General features: G+C 35.1%; 2 protein-coding genes across 3 annotated transcripts; one reads left to right on the plus strand and one right to left on the minus strand.

Annotated features, from left to right (window-relative positions):
- Positions 1-4,153: 4,153 nt before the first annotated feature.
- LOC104823731 (mitogen-activated protein kinase kinase kinase ANP1) lies at positions 4,154-9,042 on the minus strand. Its single transcript, XM_010555434.2, is given in 18 exon segments — positions 4,154-4,537; positions 4,821-4,891; positions 5,145-5,437; positions 5,540-5,710; positions 5,817-6,039; positions 6,151-6,194; positions 6,291-6,350; positions 6,438-6,477; positions 6,593-6,693; positions 6,771-6,852; positions 6,941-7,023; positions 7,162-7,239; positions 7,329-7,409; positions 7,490-7,600; positions 7,698-7,763; positions 7,918-7,959; positions 8,636-8,761; positions 8,764-9,042. Coding segments are annotated over 18 exon segments (1,956 nt in total). The 5' UTR covers positions 8,953-9,042; the 3' UTR covers positions 4,154-4,442.
- Positions 9,043-9,527: 485 nt separating this feature from the next.
- On the plus strand, positions 9,528-14,925 carry LOC104823733 (RNA-binding protein 48). 2 transcript variants are annotated; one of them, XR_773358.1, is made up of 11 exons: positions 9,528-9,670; positions 9,960-10,032; positions 10,139-10,222; positions 10,323-10,403; positions 10,744-10,883; positions 11,025-11,121; positions 11,210-11,282; positions 11,425-11,487; positions 11,606-11,802; positions 13,643-14,269; positions 14,394-14,925. XR_773358.1 is itself a non-coding variant. In XM_010555435.1 (9 exons), the coding sequence occupies exons 2-9, from the start codon at positions 9,971-9,973 to the stop codon at positions 11,708-11,710; spliced, it is 705 nt and encodes a 234-aa protein (XP_010553737.1). In that variant the 5' UTR covers positions 9,528-9,670; positions 9,960-9,970; the 3' UTR covers positions 11,711-12,002. The 2 variants fall into 2 exon arrangements, 1 of the variants encoding a protein (XP_010553737.1); XM_010555435.1 differs by lacking the exons at positions 13,643-14,269; positions 14,394-14,925 and having other exon boundaries at positions 11,606-12,002.
- Positions 14,926-15,226: the final 301 nt, after the last annotated feature.

The raw sequence follows: 15,226 nt of genomic DNA on the forward strand, positions 1-15,226 counted from the left end.
GGATATATCAAAATAAATATTAAATTTAAAAACATGCACAATAAAATTTTAAAAATTATATATATTGTAAGAAGATTATATAATTTACAAACCGTATCTACGTGGTATTCGAAACCCATTAGGATCGCGATTCGCGACTATTCGACTCTAATTAAAAATGAATTTAGATGTGAAAATAATGCATTTATTCCCTTTGGAGGAAATAATCTGAAATTGAAAAGATTATATTTGATGAAGGTTGGTTGAATTTAGATAGACGATACGTATTTGAATTATATCATATTAAATTAAGTTTTTGCTTATGGGAATAAAATTTGTGGTTATTTTACAAATTATATATATATATATATTCAAATCCAAATAATTACCTTTCATTTTAGTAAAACAAATTCTCAATTTTCTTTTCCACTTATCAGTTTTATTTGCGTGAGCGATCAAACATTTTTTTTAATAAACCACAAAATGTCCTAAATTACGTTCAACTATAAACCCATACATTTATTTTTTCCTAAATCGCCAAACGATTTATTGCACGATACATACACATCTACGTACACGTCCACAGCCTCGCGGCCGTGTATATATATATATAAGCAAGGGAATATAAATACAATGAGCAAATTTTTCCAAGAGGTAGGTCGTTGCATTTAATGAGGAACACACTTGGGTATTGATTGTTTTCGTCACAGATTGGGTATGGTGCACAATGCCACGGTTCTTCTATATATTTTTAAATTTGTTTTCTTAAAATATAAAATGATTGGTTGAACTAAGATGCGGATTTCGGATTCGATTTCTCCTTTTTGGTTACCTTTTGATTAAATTCCTTTCAATTGTAAAAACTATATTCATTATAATTTTTATTATTTTTATATTTGATTTGGATTCGATTATTTTTTTAAATTTAGAAAATTGATTTAGTTAAATATTATTTGATTTGATCGATTGGATTTTAAATTTACGTAAATGTAGAGAGAGAGAGAGAGAGAGAGAAAATATACATAAATGGCCTTGTTTTCTCATCTAATTTTGGCATTCTTCTCTTTTTTCTCCTTACAACGACGTTTTTAATAAAATGAAGAAAAATTGGCTTAGCTAATCAAGAACCGATTAGTAGTTTTCGGACCACAAACTGACATTACATAGTTTGTTATAGTGTTTCGTTATTGTACGTTTCATGCAGCGAAATTACATTTTGAAATCTAATCAAAATAATATATAAATATCGTAAAACAGATTCTTCTATATACCAAGACGAACCAATATGCTCGAAATTAAAATGATCGAATAAAAAAAAAAATATGATTTACATAAAAATGTACCCTCAACTCCTTCACCAATTCTCTACAAATTAAAGAAAGATTATATAATTTCTTATGTTGTATTGGATCATAACAGGAGTATCCAATTAACAAAATATATGTCAAAAAAAAATCTCAAAATATCATAAAGCACCTAATTATAAAAACAAATTTAATAAGTGTTATCCCGTTATACTAATTAATCTTAAAATATAATTATTGAAAACATATGATATAATATTCAATACTTAAAAAAAATGTAGTAATATTGGAAAGTGATAAAGAAAACTCTACGGTAAATATGATAAATTTATCATAAAAAATCAATAGATATAAACCTTCTATTGAACATGACATAGAAATTTATTATAAATATTTAATAAATTAGTGACAGAGAAAAAGGGCATGAAGCACGTTTTGTGTAATATGCTTCTACAACCACAGAAAATTATTATTATTTTAAAGAACAAGTAAAATTTATGTTCTAAATATTTATATGAAACCAAGAAAATGAGATGGTAGATATTGATTTATTAATTTCTGCAAATCGATGGCAATTAATCTGATTGGAAAATATTGGCAGTTATATTAAGGTGTAGCACCCAATAAAATTTAAAATATATTAATATATTGCAATTGTATAATATTTTAATTGATTTTTTCATATAATTTTAAATCAATAATCTAGTTTTTTAAAGATCGCATTCGCATATTATTATAGATTGCGTTAAATTAAAACTTCCAACATTTGTTATTTATAATAATAATAATAAAGGTGTTGAATGGATGAGGTTTTTATTTTGAGTTTTTGGATTTAGTTTTTGGTTTTTATGTTTTAGTTTTTGGTTTTTGGCTTTTGGTTTTTATAGATTTGTAAATCTAAAAAAATATAGCTTTTAGTTTTTAGTTCAATTCTTTCCATAAAGTGGTTTTTCTGGTTTTTAGGAAAACCAAATTTTAAAAACTTGATTGATAATTTTTTGAGTTTTTAAAATCCAAAAACTCCCAGAACCCTTTGCCATTCAACACCAAAGTAAACTGGTATTGCATACGTGAAAGATTCTAATTGGTGGTATTAGATTTTGTTGGTACCGCCTCTAATTGACTGTGGAAACTCTGAAAGCGATGGGTAAGCAGTAATAATAATAATAATAATAATAATAATAATAATAATAATAATAATAATAATAATAATAATAATAATAATAATAATAATAATAATAATAATAATACTTGTAATTTGGAAACTATTTTTAATTAGTTTAAATATAATTATTATAATTTTTTATTTAAACATATATTAAGATATATTATTCATAATTGTTCTAAAATATAATTACCAAAAACTCAAATAAGTAAAATTTATTTTAACCGAAACAAATCAAATAAAATTGTAAATATCAAAATTTTATTCAGTTTAATAATTTCAGTCAAAATTAATTAAAAAATTTATATTTAAAATTATATACACATAAGAAACATTTACTGATATCATGATAATAATATATTAATATACTCATCAACTTTCAGGATTCAAATATAAAATTCTGAAAATCGTATAAAATTTCGGAGCTATTCATTACATATATTAAAATCGTGTTGTATGGAAATAAAAACCGGCCAATATATGAGCCTTTTTCAATTGTGACCATCCATGTATGAATGTTATCGTCATCTTGGCACGCATAGCTAAGCCATAATTGTCGGCGCACACTTTCTCCACCATTACTACCTTCATTTCTTTAGGTAACCGAATATTATTGACGGTCTAAGATTATTTCCGGGGTCAAAAACTATCTATATGATTTATATTATATATTCTCTATTCAAATTTAAGATTTGAATTCGGGATGCGACAGATGCTTTGCTCTCTGTTTCACTGATTAAATTATTCAAGTTTGGATCATTACTATCTTAGGTCACAAAAATCGAATTTAATTTATTTCATTTCGGATTTCTTGAATTCAAATCTTTTTAAGTTCACGAAACTTTAACGAGTTAGTTTGATTCATATGATATATAAAAATTTAATTTATTTTGGATTATATATAATATAATAAAAAAGTAACATATACATTCACATTATATACAGATATATACCTAAATACATACATGCATACATACATATATATACAGTAACATATATACACATACGCATACATTTACATATATATATATATATACACACACATACACTATTACACAAACTTTTACGTATATATATTTGTTGTTATTATTTATTTTTTATTATTTTCTAATGTGATACGGTGATGTGGTAAAATAATTGGCGTGACATTTTTATTGACGAAGTTTTTTTTATTTTTTTATATTTATTTATCAAATTAAATGTTTATTTAATTTTTTATTTTTTTTAAATTATCCAAAAAAAACAATAGTTGAAAAACATGACAAATATCTAAAAAATCTATATTTTGTTTTTACTTTTGTTATTCTAATATTTACCGCAAATAAAATAGAGATAATTCAATTTATAAGATAGGCTCGTGGGGAGCTTTTTGTTTTTGTTAAGCGAGAGGTTCAGCTGAACATTCGGTCCAATCTACATCCCGATCCGGAAGCAGTCTTTAGAGACCCAACGACAGGAGTTCAGAGAGCAATACCCTCCCAACCCAGAAAACACGCTCCTCCTCCATGGATGTTGTCTGCCAAGTGTGGATTATACTGTTTTTTGTCGATTTTTGCCTCTTCCTTCGCATCCATGGAATCATCATTGTCTTTTCATAGACCATTTTCGAGGCTCATTAAGCTTCAATTGAATTTTGTGCGAGAACTCCATGTAAGGATTTGATCCCTTGAAAAACCAAAAGATTATACCTTTAAAATGTATCCTCTGCATTAAAAAAAAAAAATACAATTCAGTTTTTCCAATTTTTTTTCACAGAGCCACAACTCCCTGTGTTTGGAAACAAAATTTCAACAAACATCCGAGTTTCTGTTTCTTCTTGCAGCTGCTCATCAACACAAAACAAGAGATACATACATACATACATATATATACTAGTCGAGCAATCAAGAGACTGAAAACCGAAGTCTGAAAACGAGGTGATCATTTCTTGAGGAACGGTATGAGCCTCGAGAGAGAAAGGGTCAAAATCGCTGGCTTTTTTTTTTGCTGACATCTCATTTGCCAGGAGATGCGAATCTTGACTTCTCTCTCTGTCGGCTCAAGCTTCTGTCCCTCGGAGATGACCCTATCCCGGCTTGACGCATGATCTCTGCAAAAACAAACATTAGATTTTGTGCAGAAATCCATATGAGTAAAATCATGATGATGTCATGAAGATGTGAATCCAGATGTTTTGGGAGTCACTCGCAATCATGGGCGTCAAAATGCTACGTCATTACAAGAACCAAGTTTCAAGTTTATGCCCAGATAAACCTCAGTGATAGATAGCAAATGCCCGGCAATTATCAGACAGGAGGCAAAGGAAATAGCTTTTGTAATCTAGGAATAGTGAAATCCAGAATGTGATCGTGAATAACACAAAGGGAAAATACCTCGCCGCTTTCTTTCCAGTTCTTGGTTGAGCTCTTCCTTCCACTTCCTCTCTATCTCAGACAGAGTAATACTGCAGAAAACCAAACCTCACTATTCCAGCAGATGAAGAAATTAAAGTGCACAAGAAGAAGCTACACTAACTATTAACTAAAGGGCACTGCCATTGAAAGGTTCCTATCACTTTCTGGTATTCAGAAATATTGCCAATGAAATTTCTTAAATCCCTTTGCTCGGCAGCTTTTGCATTCAGAAACTGAAACATGACCATTTTGAAAACTGCAGTGGCAATCACAGCTTGGCACATGCATGTGCAAGAGACTAACCCTTCTTGTGCAGCTTCATCACTTGCATTGTGCATATTACACACACCAGGGCTACCACTGCTTCCAGGGCTCTTGGAAATACCGGAAGTGTCGGTTGCTCTTGAAGGCGGTGATCCACCAAGAGGACCTCGACCGGGTGACCTGCTTTTCGGAGGCAACTTCAAGAAACTATGAGGAGTATCCTCTCGTTTATTGCTGTTGCTATTACTCTCCATGTAATTGGGAGAGCTTGTGATCAAACTGTTGTAGAATTCTTCATATAGCGGTGTCTGCAACTTCTTTAGCTCTGCAGCCTAAGATTAAGATGTTCACTACTACATCAGAATCTGAAATACTGATTTATGCAGAAAAACATTGAGGAAACAGATTAATGCAATGTAATGTGTATGAATCACCTTCTCATCTAAGAAAGCTTTGATTTTTGACTCAGTGAGCTCATCATCCTCTTCTGAGTATGACGGTTGGTCAACTTCCACGCTCATATTATACTCTCTTTCTCCATTTCCAGGACTTCCATCAAATTTGCACTTGAAACCATCAGAGATGTCTTTCATGGCATCACAGCTCTGCCAAGAGACAATTTCAGACTAAATTGATCACTCAAGAAAAATTCCGAAACCTAGACAAATCATTAGTGATATTGATAAATTGTACATTTACAACTAAGTTTACCTTCTCAATATCATTTTTCTTCTCAAGGGCATGGCTAGCCTCTGCGTCAAAGGTCAAGAAATTCTCACAATCAATCAAACACATATCATCGTCATCTTCATCGTCATTATTATTTTTTTGCCACAAATTGTCACTTTGGATCGACGGCTCTAGGGACAAAAATGAACAATTCAGGCTGCCCAGGTTACATATATCTCCCGCATCATCACATGTAGACATTGTACTGAAAAATAAGGAGCAGACCATAAACATTCAGAATCTTTTCAAAATTGGAATTTGGAAATTCTTCTAGAAACTTTCAGCTGGAGCATAGGCCCTAGGGTCAAGAACTTACGAACTTTTCATTAGCTGAGAGGGTGGAGGTGTACTAGAATTTTCCTGGAAAAAAACAGGAACAAAAATTTCCGTGTAATAAGGTGTCTTCAAGAATAACAACTAAGATGATATCCAAGAACGCAACTAATGTGCACCCACCATGATAGAAGCAAGAACAGCAGAAGCAGAATCCCTTTGTTTGCCCGTAACAAAAGGGTGCTGTGGATAAAAAGACAATCATGAACATTGCAACTCAAACACGTAGACTTTATATCATGGGTTTCAGAAAAACTGTTGATGATTGACCTTTAGCAGCTCAGACGCAGTTGGTCGCAGATTTGGTTCCCTGCCAAAATAGGCAAAATGTTTCAGACATCCTAAACAAAAGTAGTGATGATATGTTGCTTTTGGCCTCTGAATCGAAGACGACAGAAACAAAGTTTATAGATCAAAGTATATACTCTTGTAGACACTTAAGCAAAAAATCCTTAGCATCAGCAGATAGACTCTCTGGTATTGGTGGATGAGCTTTAGTCGTCCCAATGTGAAAGATAGCAGCAACCTGAGGGATCAAGTGACATGAAATAAAGGAGAATGTTCTAAACAAAAGTGGATAATAATGCATATAAAATAAAGTACCTCTTTATATTGCTGGCTCCAAGGAGCCTTTCCTGTCACCATCTCGATAACTGTACATCCCACACTCCATATATCAGCCGAGCTGTGAAATTATAGTCATGGCTTATTAACAAATCAGGTAAGGGAGAATGTAATTTCGTATTTGTGAACAAGTTTAAAGGGGTATTTACAAGCTATGCCCAGTTTGACGAATAACTTCTGGGGCCATCCAATACGGAGTTCCTTTCATAGACTTTGCACCCGAAATGGTAGCCTAGAGCAAGCCATGCCAATTAGACTTAAATCATAATGAAGTACATGTTATAAGGCCAACTTGTGCTAGGGAATGGGATGAAACCTCATAACAAAATGATGCTGCAACAAAAGTTTTTTACTCTGAAATTTGGCTTACCAATTCAGCTACCTGTTTGGATGCACCGAAATCAGCAAGTTTAATGCATCCTTTGTTATCTACAAGGATATTAGCTCCCTGAGGATTGAAAGAAATGGAATGTCATGGGCCAAGGGACAAGAATTATAGAACTTCCACAGTGAAATAGTATTGGCCAAGATCTTGACCTTAATATCCCTATGCATTATCCCATGATTGTGAAGATACTCCAATCCCAAGAGTAGTTGCTCCGTGTACGTCCGAACAACCTGAATCCATTAATTGAAAACTTTCAATACTTCAGCACCACAAGCGATCCAAAATCCCAAAGGGTTCAGCAAAGACGTACTGGTTCTGGAAAAGCCCCAAATTTCTCCAAAAGCGATGATATGGATCCACCGGAAACAAACTCGAGCAGGATGTTCAAGGTTTCGTCTTCCCTTACTGTTCCCAAATATCTCTAATACAGGGGCGATAAAAAAAATTAAAAGTCCTTACCAATCTGGATAAGCCAAAGAAACAAAAGAAAAGAAAACATCATGGCCCTTATTGCTTACGACTATATTAGGATGGGAAAGATTCTTGAGAAGCTTCACTTCCTCCTCAAGCTCCTGAACATGAGTCTGCTTTGCACCAAGAAAGAAAACTGAGGAATGAACTAACCTTTCAAAGCAACCCGTGAAGACAGAATATTCAGCTAAATGTCAATAACGGGAACAAAAATACATTTTAGCAATATATAAAATTATAAACAAGTTGGTTCTGTTGTATGTGAACCTGAGCTTTTCCCTTGGTTGCACATTTGGCCGCAATCAGAACCTGAGCAATAATAAGCTCACAATTATATCCCAACACAACTTCTGAAAAGCCGCAAACAATACACAGACCACTCACATTCAACCAAAAAAAAAAAAAAAAAAAAAAAACACAGACAATCAGGGCTAGAAGTATTTCCAACCAAGAGCATATGCCGATGAACAAATTATGATACGAATGGAAACAGGCATACACTTGTTCTGTAAGAACTGTAAGTGCTGAATCTGATGAGTGCCGAGAACGACTTGAGCAAAATTACATGTAATGTTAACCTAAGCAGCCAATCAATCTCATGTGCAGAAAACCCCAATTTTGAAACCCACCCAGATAACATTTTATCAAAAGGAATTCATGGAATTAGCCATGGAAAACAACAAGAAAAGGAAACCGGATTCTGCAGATTACTCGGATCGAAAAAACTTCGAAGTTCACTGAGGATTTATAGCACATCCATTTTGTACCCAGATAGAAAAACTCTAACAACTCGCAAAGTAATAAACAGCAAGAAGATCCAAACAATCAAACAGGAAATCCAGAATTCAAACTTCCCCATCGAAAATAATATCCCCCCAGAAAACTTAAAACAAATCTCTCGACCAAAATGGCTTTAGAGGATGAGATTTTGCAATTAAACTCCTGATCAACCAATATGTAGAACCCAGTGGAAACCCTAATTAACCTGTTTGACGGCGAGAAGCTCCCCGGAGTCGAGATTCATCCCCATGTACACTGTACCGAAAGCGCCGCGACCGATTAACTGACCTTTCCTCCACCGGATCGTAGAAGCCATATCGACGGTGGCGGGAAGAGGGACGCCGGGGGAGGAGGCGAAGGGGAAAGGGAGTAGGGTTTTATGAAAACCCTCGATTTGCGGATGCAAGAAGTGATCTTGTCAGCGAGAGCGCCGGATAATGGAGGATGATTCTCTCGGTTGTCCTCGTCGGCGGTCGTACGGAAGACCATAGACCGGCGGACTGATCCTAAGAAGTCCTGCATTTGAACGGATTCGAGAAGACGACGACGGAGAAAATGGAAACGAGCGAGAGATCAGAGAGAGAGAGGGGGGAGGGAAAAAGGGATGACGACTCTATTTTCAAAAAATATAAATTTTTAGAAATGTTTTAAAATTCCGTGGAGAGAGAAGATAGTTGTTAAGGTTAATCATCATTTATAATTCGTATTTTGTTTTTTTTATTGAATTATAAACGAAAATATATAATGGGATTATGCCAAATTTATTTTTGTAAAGGTACTTCAAGTCAGTAAAAAATTATAAAAACGATTTTTGGATGAGCATAAAAATTAGCTTCAAACAATATTTGTTTTTCACGATTTCTTTATATTCTATTTATTTGATAAATTGAATTTTTATAATTGAAAAATAACTTTGGCTAGAAAGTTTGAAACCTCATTCCATGTTCGTATCTGTGTTTGTTGTTCCTTGATTCCGAAGCCGAGTTTCGAATTATATATTTTTTAAAATTAAAAAAAAATACTTTTTGTCTTTTAATTGATTTTTAGTTTAATTTATCGTGTGTTTAGGAAAATAAAATTTATATAAACTTGTTGGGATTTTAACCCAAAAAACCATCTCCATTCCTCCTTTCGAACCCTCAATCTCTCCTCAATTCTCCGTTGACGCTTACTCACAGTTGCCGTCACCTCTCTCCCCTCACCTTTTGATTTCTCGTTTGTTGCCCTCCTCGGTCCTCAGGTTCGTGTTTTAAGGGTTTTCGTTTGTTGGATTTCTCGTCCGTCGGGTTTCGGTTTCGGTTTCGATCTCGATTTCGATTTCTGTGGTTAGGGTTGTGTTTCTCGTTCGATTGTTATGGTTTCGGTTTTTAGAAACTTAGGGTTTCGGCTACATTGCAGATTTTGTTGAAGGTTGTCGTTTTTTTTGGTATAATTGAAGGTTGTCGTTTCCTCCTAAGTTTCCGGCCAAAATGCTTAGTGATTCATAAATTACAGAGTATTGAATTGATGATTTGAATATTTGAATGCAGGCAACTAAGAGATGCCACGATACAAAGATGAGCCTCCGGCGATTAGGGTTTATACAGTCTGCGATGAATCCAGGTTTTGATACAAAATTTTCCCCAAAAAGTCATCAGAATTATCTCTGTCGATCGTTTTATTTTTTTGTGGATTTTCCATGGAATCGATTGCCTCTTTTTGGTTTCAGATACTTGATAGTGCGAAACGTTCCTTCTCTGGGTTGTGGTGATGATCTGATGAGATTATTCGCGACCTATGGAGATATCGAAGAGTATGACGTGTTATTCGCCTTCTACGCCACTTTCTCGTAATATTTCTCGGTGTGATTTTATCGAATTGGCTCGTTTGATATGTGGATTTTTATTGTGTAGATTTAAACCCATGGATGCAGAAGAATGTGTGGAGTTCACTGATGTCTACTGGATCAAATTTCGTCTCATCAGCAATGCCAGGTTTGGATTTTCTCTTCTCTGATTCTGAGATTCGATGATAATATTAAGTTATTAACAACCCTGGAATTAATTTCTCGTATCAAATTCTTCTTTGTTGCGTTGTTTCCACCACAAGCAAACATCATGTGATGCATGACGTGTGTTGCTTCGAATTTTTATGCCATTGGCAAGAATCCTGAACCTGAAAGTGTTTGGGTTTAAGTTCTTTGCTGTAAGATCTTTGAAGTGTGCTTGTTTTGTATCTATATTTTATCCATTGGTCTTGTTGTGTTGACCCGGTGTAAGCAAATCACCGTTTGGTGCAATGAAATTCATCTGAGATAATGATTTTGATTGATAGGTTTGCGAAGAGGAAGTTGGATGAGTCGGTTTTCTTAGGGAACCGGCTCCAGGTTTCATATGCTCCAGAGTTTGAGAGCCTCGACGATACAAAAGATAAGTTAGAAACCAGGAGGAAAGAAGTCATTGCAAGATTGAACCGTAAGCTTCTATTTTATCTACAGGAAAAACACATCTGTGGTGTCAATTGTTTTGCCTGAAAAACCGGTATTTCTTTCTTACATTAATGTTTGTTTTTAGAATAATATCCTGATCGGTTTACATGGTTTAACTCATAATCAGCGCAGAAAGCCAAGGGCACCCCGAAAGTTTCGGAACAGGTTGGCCCGTCATTGACTCACTTTGATAATTTCTCCCGCCAAGGTCTCCCTAAACAAAGGTAAAAGACGGGTATGTTGCTCCGGTCTTTGTGTTGGCCTATGCATTAACATGTGCATGAGAGAGTCCTGTTCTATATTTTCTTGTAGGACCATGGCTGGAGAGTCTGAGTATCAATCCTTTACAAAAAACGCTCCAGTTGCTCGAGTTTCATCTAACCAGGTTCTGTTCTTTTCCATGAAAAAACTCTGCATTCTTGACTTGTACGGATATTTTCGTTCGAACTTTTGGAGAGTGGGTTCTATTCTTCCCTTCCTTCATAGTTATGGAACTGGAAAAACAATTTGTTTCGACTGGATTTCAGGACTATTTCCCGTCTCCTTCGATGAATCAGACGGTTCATTTTGTCAGGGAGAAGCTCAACAAGGTAAACAAACTTTCCTACATCGATCAGTTATCGATTATCCATCTTTATAAAGATTAAAGCTTTGCCCTCTTAATCGTTCCTCTGTTCGCTGGTTGTTTTTTCTTTTGCACTCTTTAAGATTCAAGAAACTGGTGATCAGAAGAGGGTTCAGACAAGCAACCAGTACCAACAATCAGAACCGGTCCTCAAGAGAGCCCGTCTCGACAATAGAAGAAGAATCTAAAGCATGTTCTTCTGTTGCAAAGTTTAGATTCCTCGGATTGGTTCGGTATTCGAAGCTGATATCAAACCCGAATCCATCGGTTTCAGGGTCAGGTCCGTAGTCCTGATAAACCCTAACTTGTATAGAGTTCTCTGTGCAGAAAGTTTGATCTCTGTGTATTTCAACTCAGAACATACAATTTGGCTTTTGATTTTGGATCTGGTCATTGGCCAGTGCAGTTATGGAAATGCTGCATTCAGTTCATTGTAAAATCCACATTTTTTTCAATTGATTTTGGATCTTTTCTTGTTTCTTTATAAAAGAAATATGATATATATATATATATATATATATATATATATATATATATTTCCCCTAAATCCTTCGAGAACGGGAACTTCCTTAAAATAATTCTAAATCACTATATTTACCAAGTGTTATAAAGTTTTAATAATGAGGGATTTATTGGAATAATATAGAATATTGATGGATTTTAATTTTTTTTTGTAAATACCAAAGCTAATTACACAGTTTTGTATATCATCTTATATATAAGAAGAATCAATTTAATTCATAGAATATTACATACGGTCCAATATTCCCATTTTACATTTCTTTCTAAGCGTATATGTGATTCCATGGGAATTTTATTTTATGTTTTAATTGGCATATATTCTATGATAGAGCTTGCTTCATCTTCTATTATTGTTGGTATTTCGAAATCTTCATGAAATTCTCTGAAGATTCCGATCTGGTCATCTCACTCTCGGTAAGCCAAAATTGAACTCCGAATTTTCAAAGACTGATACAAATTTTGCAGGTATTGAATCAGTGAGGTTGTTTACTATTGTCAGGATCTCTCTTTAATTAATTCTCCAGAAATCTGTTGTCAAATTGCAAAGAATCAATGTAGAATTGGGAATCGATTTCATTTGATTTGAGTGATAGGAAATTAAGGACTTTATATCGAAAAAATGTTACTCTGAGTCATCGCGTATCGCTTTCAGAACTTCGTTTCTGTTGTCACTTTCTTCATGATAATCTGTTCAAAGTTAGCTTTCTACGTTCTTGTTCTTCTCGGTGCACGCATTTTGATTCCAAGGTGTTTTAGTTCGTCTAATGCTGAGATCTGCATGCTTTGTCTTTTCGTGAATCTTCCCCGCCTTTTAGCTATATGTCCAGTCTTGTTTCAAGAGTCTTTCTCTGATATGCCTGAGTTGGTACTTGTTTTTCTCTAGAAAAACATTGTGGTTTAGGGGTTGTGAAATGGCTTCAGAGATACTATTTAGCTCCTCGGTTAAGCATTCTGTGGAACTTGAAGATTTCACTTGATTTGTATCAAGATCCGGGATTCTGATGCATACCACCATATGCTGAGAGGCTTATTGTTGATAACTTGATAGTATTATTCATTGTTTGCTAGAGATCAGCAGCCTATGCTAACTGTTCACTCTTGTCTTCTTGGAACATTGTGAATTGTTGTTTGGTAAGGGCTTGAGTTTTATCTGGGAGCTACTTAGATCTCTTGGAGATGCATTTGTAGTGTTATATGTCATAAGCACCTTTTGATCGGTTATTTTTCACTTGCGATGTTGACATTGAATAGTAGAATTCACTACTTGTTCACAAGTTACAGAAGGTGGACACAGTTGAATTTCTAACCTTCCTTGGTTAGAAGGTGAGTGCTGGACTTTGCAATGTATTTACTATTTAGGTTAATACATTTGTTTTAACCCTAATGAGCGGTTCATGTGTGAAGATAGTAATTCTATTCTGTCTTGACATTCAAATGTTGTTTTGTTGGTGTGACGTGTCTGCCTAAGTTTTGCCAGAAAGCTTTCCTTGTTCATCTTGAAATTTTCTTCCTGTATTGAGATTTTGATTGAATAAAGACTTTGATCTGGAAATCTTGCTTACGCAAGGTTCTTATGTGCATTTTTGTTGTTATTCCAGTCCGATCAGGGATGGAGCAGATGGATCGTTGTTTGTTGATCACTTTACATTATGGCCAATCTTCAATGTGAACTAGCTGAAGAACTAGCCGGGAGGAAACCCTGTACTACAGTCCCTAGACGCATCGTCAGGTCATAGCAAACATGTGGGCTTGGATTCTCTTGTTCCATACACCCCTGGAGAGGGCTAGGGAATGGCGTGGGCGGGTACCCGAGATTTTCGGGCCACCCTACACCGGGTTCACTCTCTCGGGTTTCAAGGTCAGAGGTCTCAGTCTCGTTCCCGTGGTGGTCAGAATCTGAGCCGGCTGTAAGGTGGTTGTCGAGGCCTGGGTGATGTGGAGAGAGTGAGGCAGAGGAAGTGAATAGAGACGAGAGTCATAATGGACGAGGCGGGGCATGATGACCAACAAGGTGAGCCGAGGCCATGCGAAATCATCATCTGTTTGGATAGAGCAAAACCATCCCATTACCCGAGAAGAGTGATTCCCGAATGATTAAAAAGTAACTCCGTACGGTACATCTATCTTCTATCGTTTTGAACCAAACTTTTGGGGACTTTTACAAATTGAACAATACCAACTCTGCTCACTTGTTTGCAGAGTCCGAAGATTACAGATGAAATCAGGTAAAAAGCCTACAGGCATTTGCTGCAAATGACATTTTCTTTGTGCATATATATGTGTAATGTGTATGTGTGTTTATACACACAAATATATCAGATGAAGGGAGCTCTGTCCATGGAAACGCAGGTACAAGGGCGAGATTACACGATAGAGGAGATGGCTTTACTGGTCCTGTTGAAAGAAGTTTTCACGTTGCAAAGAAACAACAGGAATGCGTCTCTCTCGCAAAGGTACACAAACACAAACACGTGCTTGAGCCTTGTTTTTTTAAGATTTGACAGAACATATTGAAAGAGACTGCCACATTGTCCGTCTGAGCCATGCAGCTGTAATCCTTTTCTCCTCAATGTTGTGTCCTTTTCGTGTTTCGGCTCGAGAGTTTTGTTTCCTTTCTTACCCGACATCGGGTTCTTGCATCACTTCTGTTTTAGTTTAAGGGTGGAAGTTTCGGGTTTTGGTTTAAGTATTTATCCAGAAGGTTTATTCGCTATTATAAAATTTGTACCGAGATAGTACCATACTTCATTAGGTTTAGTTTTGGTTTCGGTTTGATTCGGAACGATGATTTTTTTGTATGATTACCGAAACATGATTACTGCCGACTCTTGTTGGAATTGACCGGTTCAGTTTTTGTTATGGATTATTTTTCTATCGTAAATATTGTTTCTATTCGAACTGGATCTTATCCGTTCAATTCTGTTTTTTGTCAATCATATGTATTTTTTGATAATATGTGATTTACCAAGTGTGTGGTTTGAACCTGGATGGAGCACTCTTTGCGCATACCCACCTACCAGTTGAGCCAACCACTATTGGCAATCAATCATATGTATTTGATTGTGGCAAATTTCTCTCTTTCTATTAATCTGTGTGCGCACATGAATATGCTTGTCTATGTATACTGCACACACACACACATGTATGTATGTATGTATATGTATATGTGTATTAGATATATG

The sequence above is a fragment of the Tarenaya hassleriana genome, unplaced genomic scaffold (genome assembly GCF_000463585.1).
Source record: "Tarenaya hassleriana unplaced genomic scaffold, ASM46358v1 Cleome4, whole genome shotgun sequence".
NCBI classification, from domain to species: Eukaryota; Viridiplantae; Streptophyta; class Magnoliopsida; order Brassicales; family Cleomaceae; genus Tarenaya; species Tarenaya hassleriana.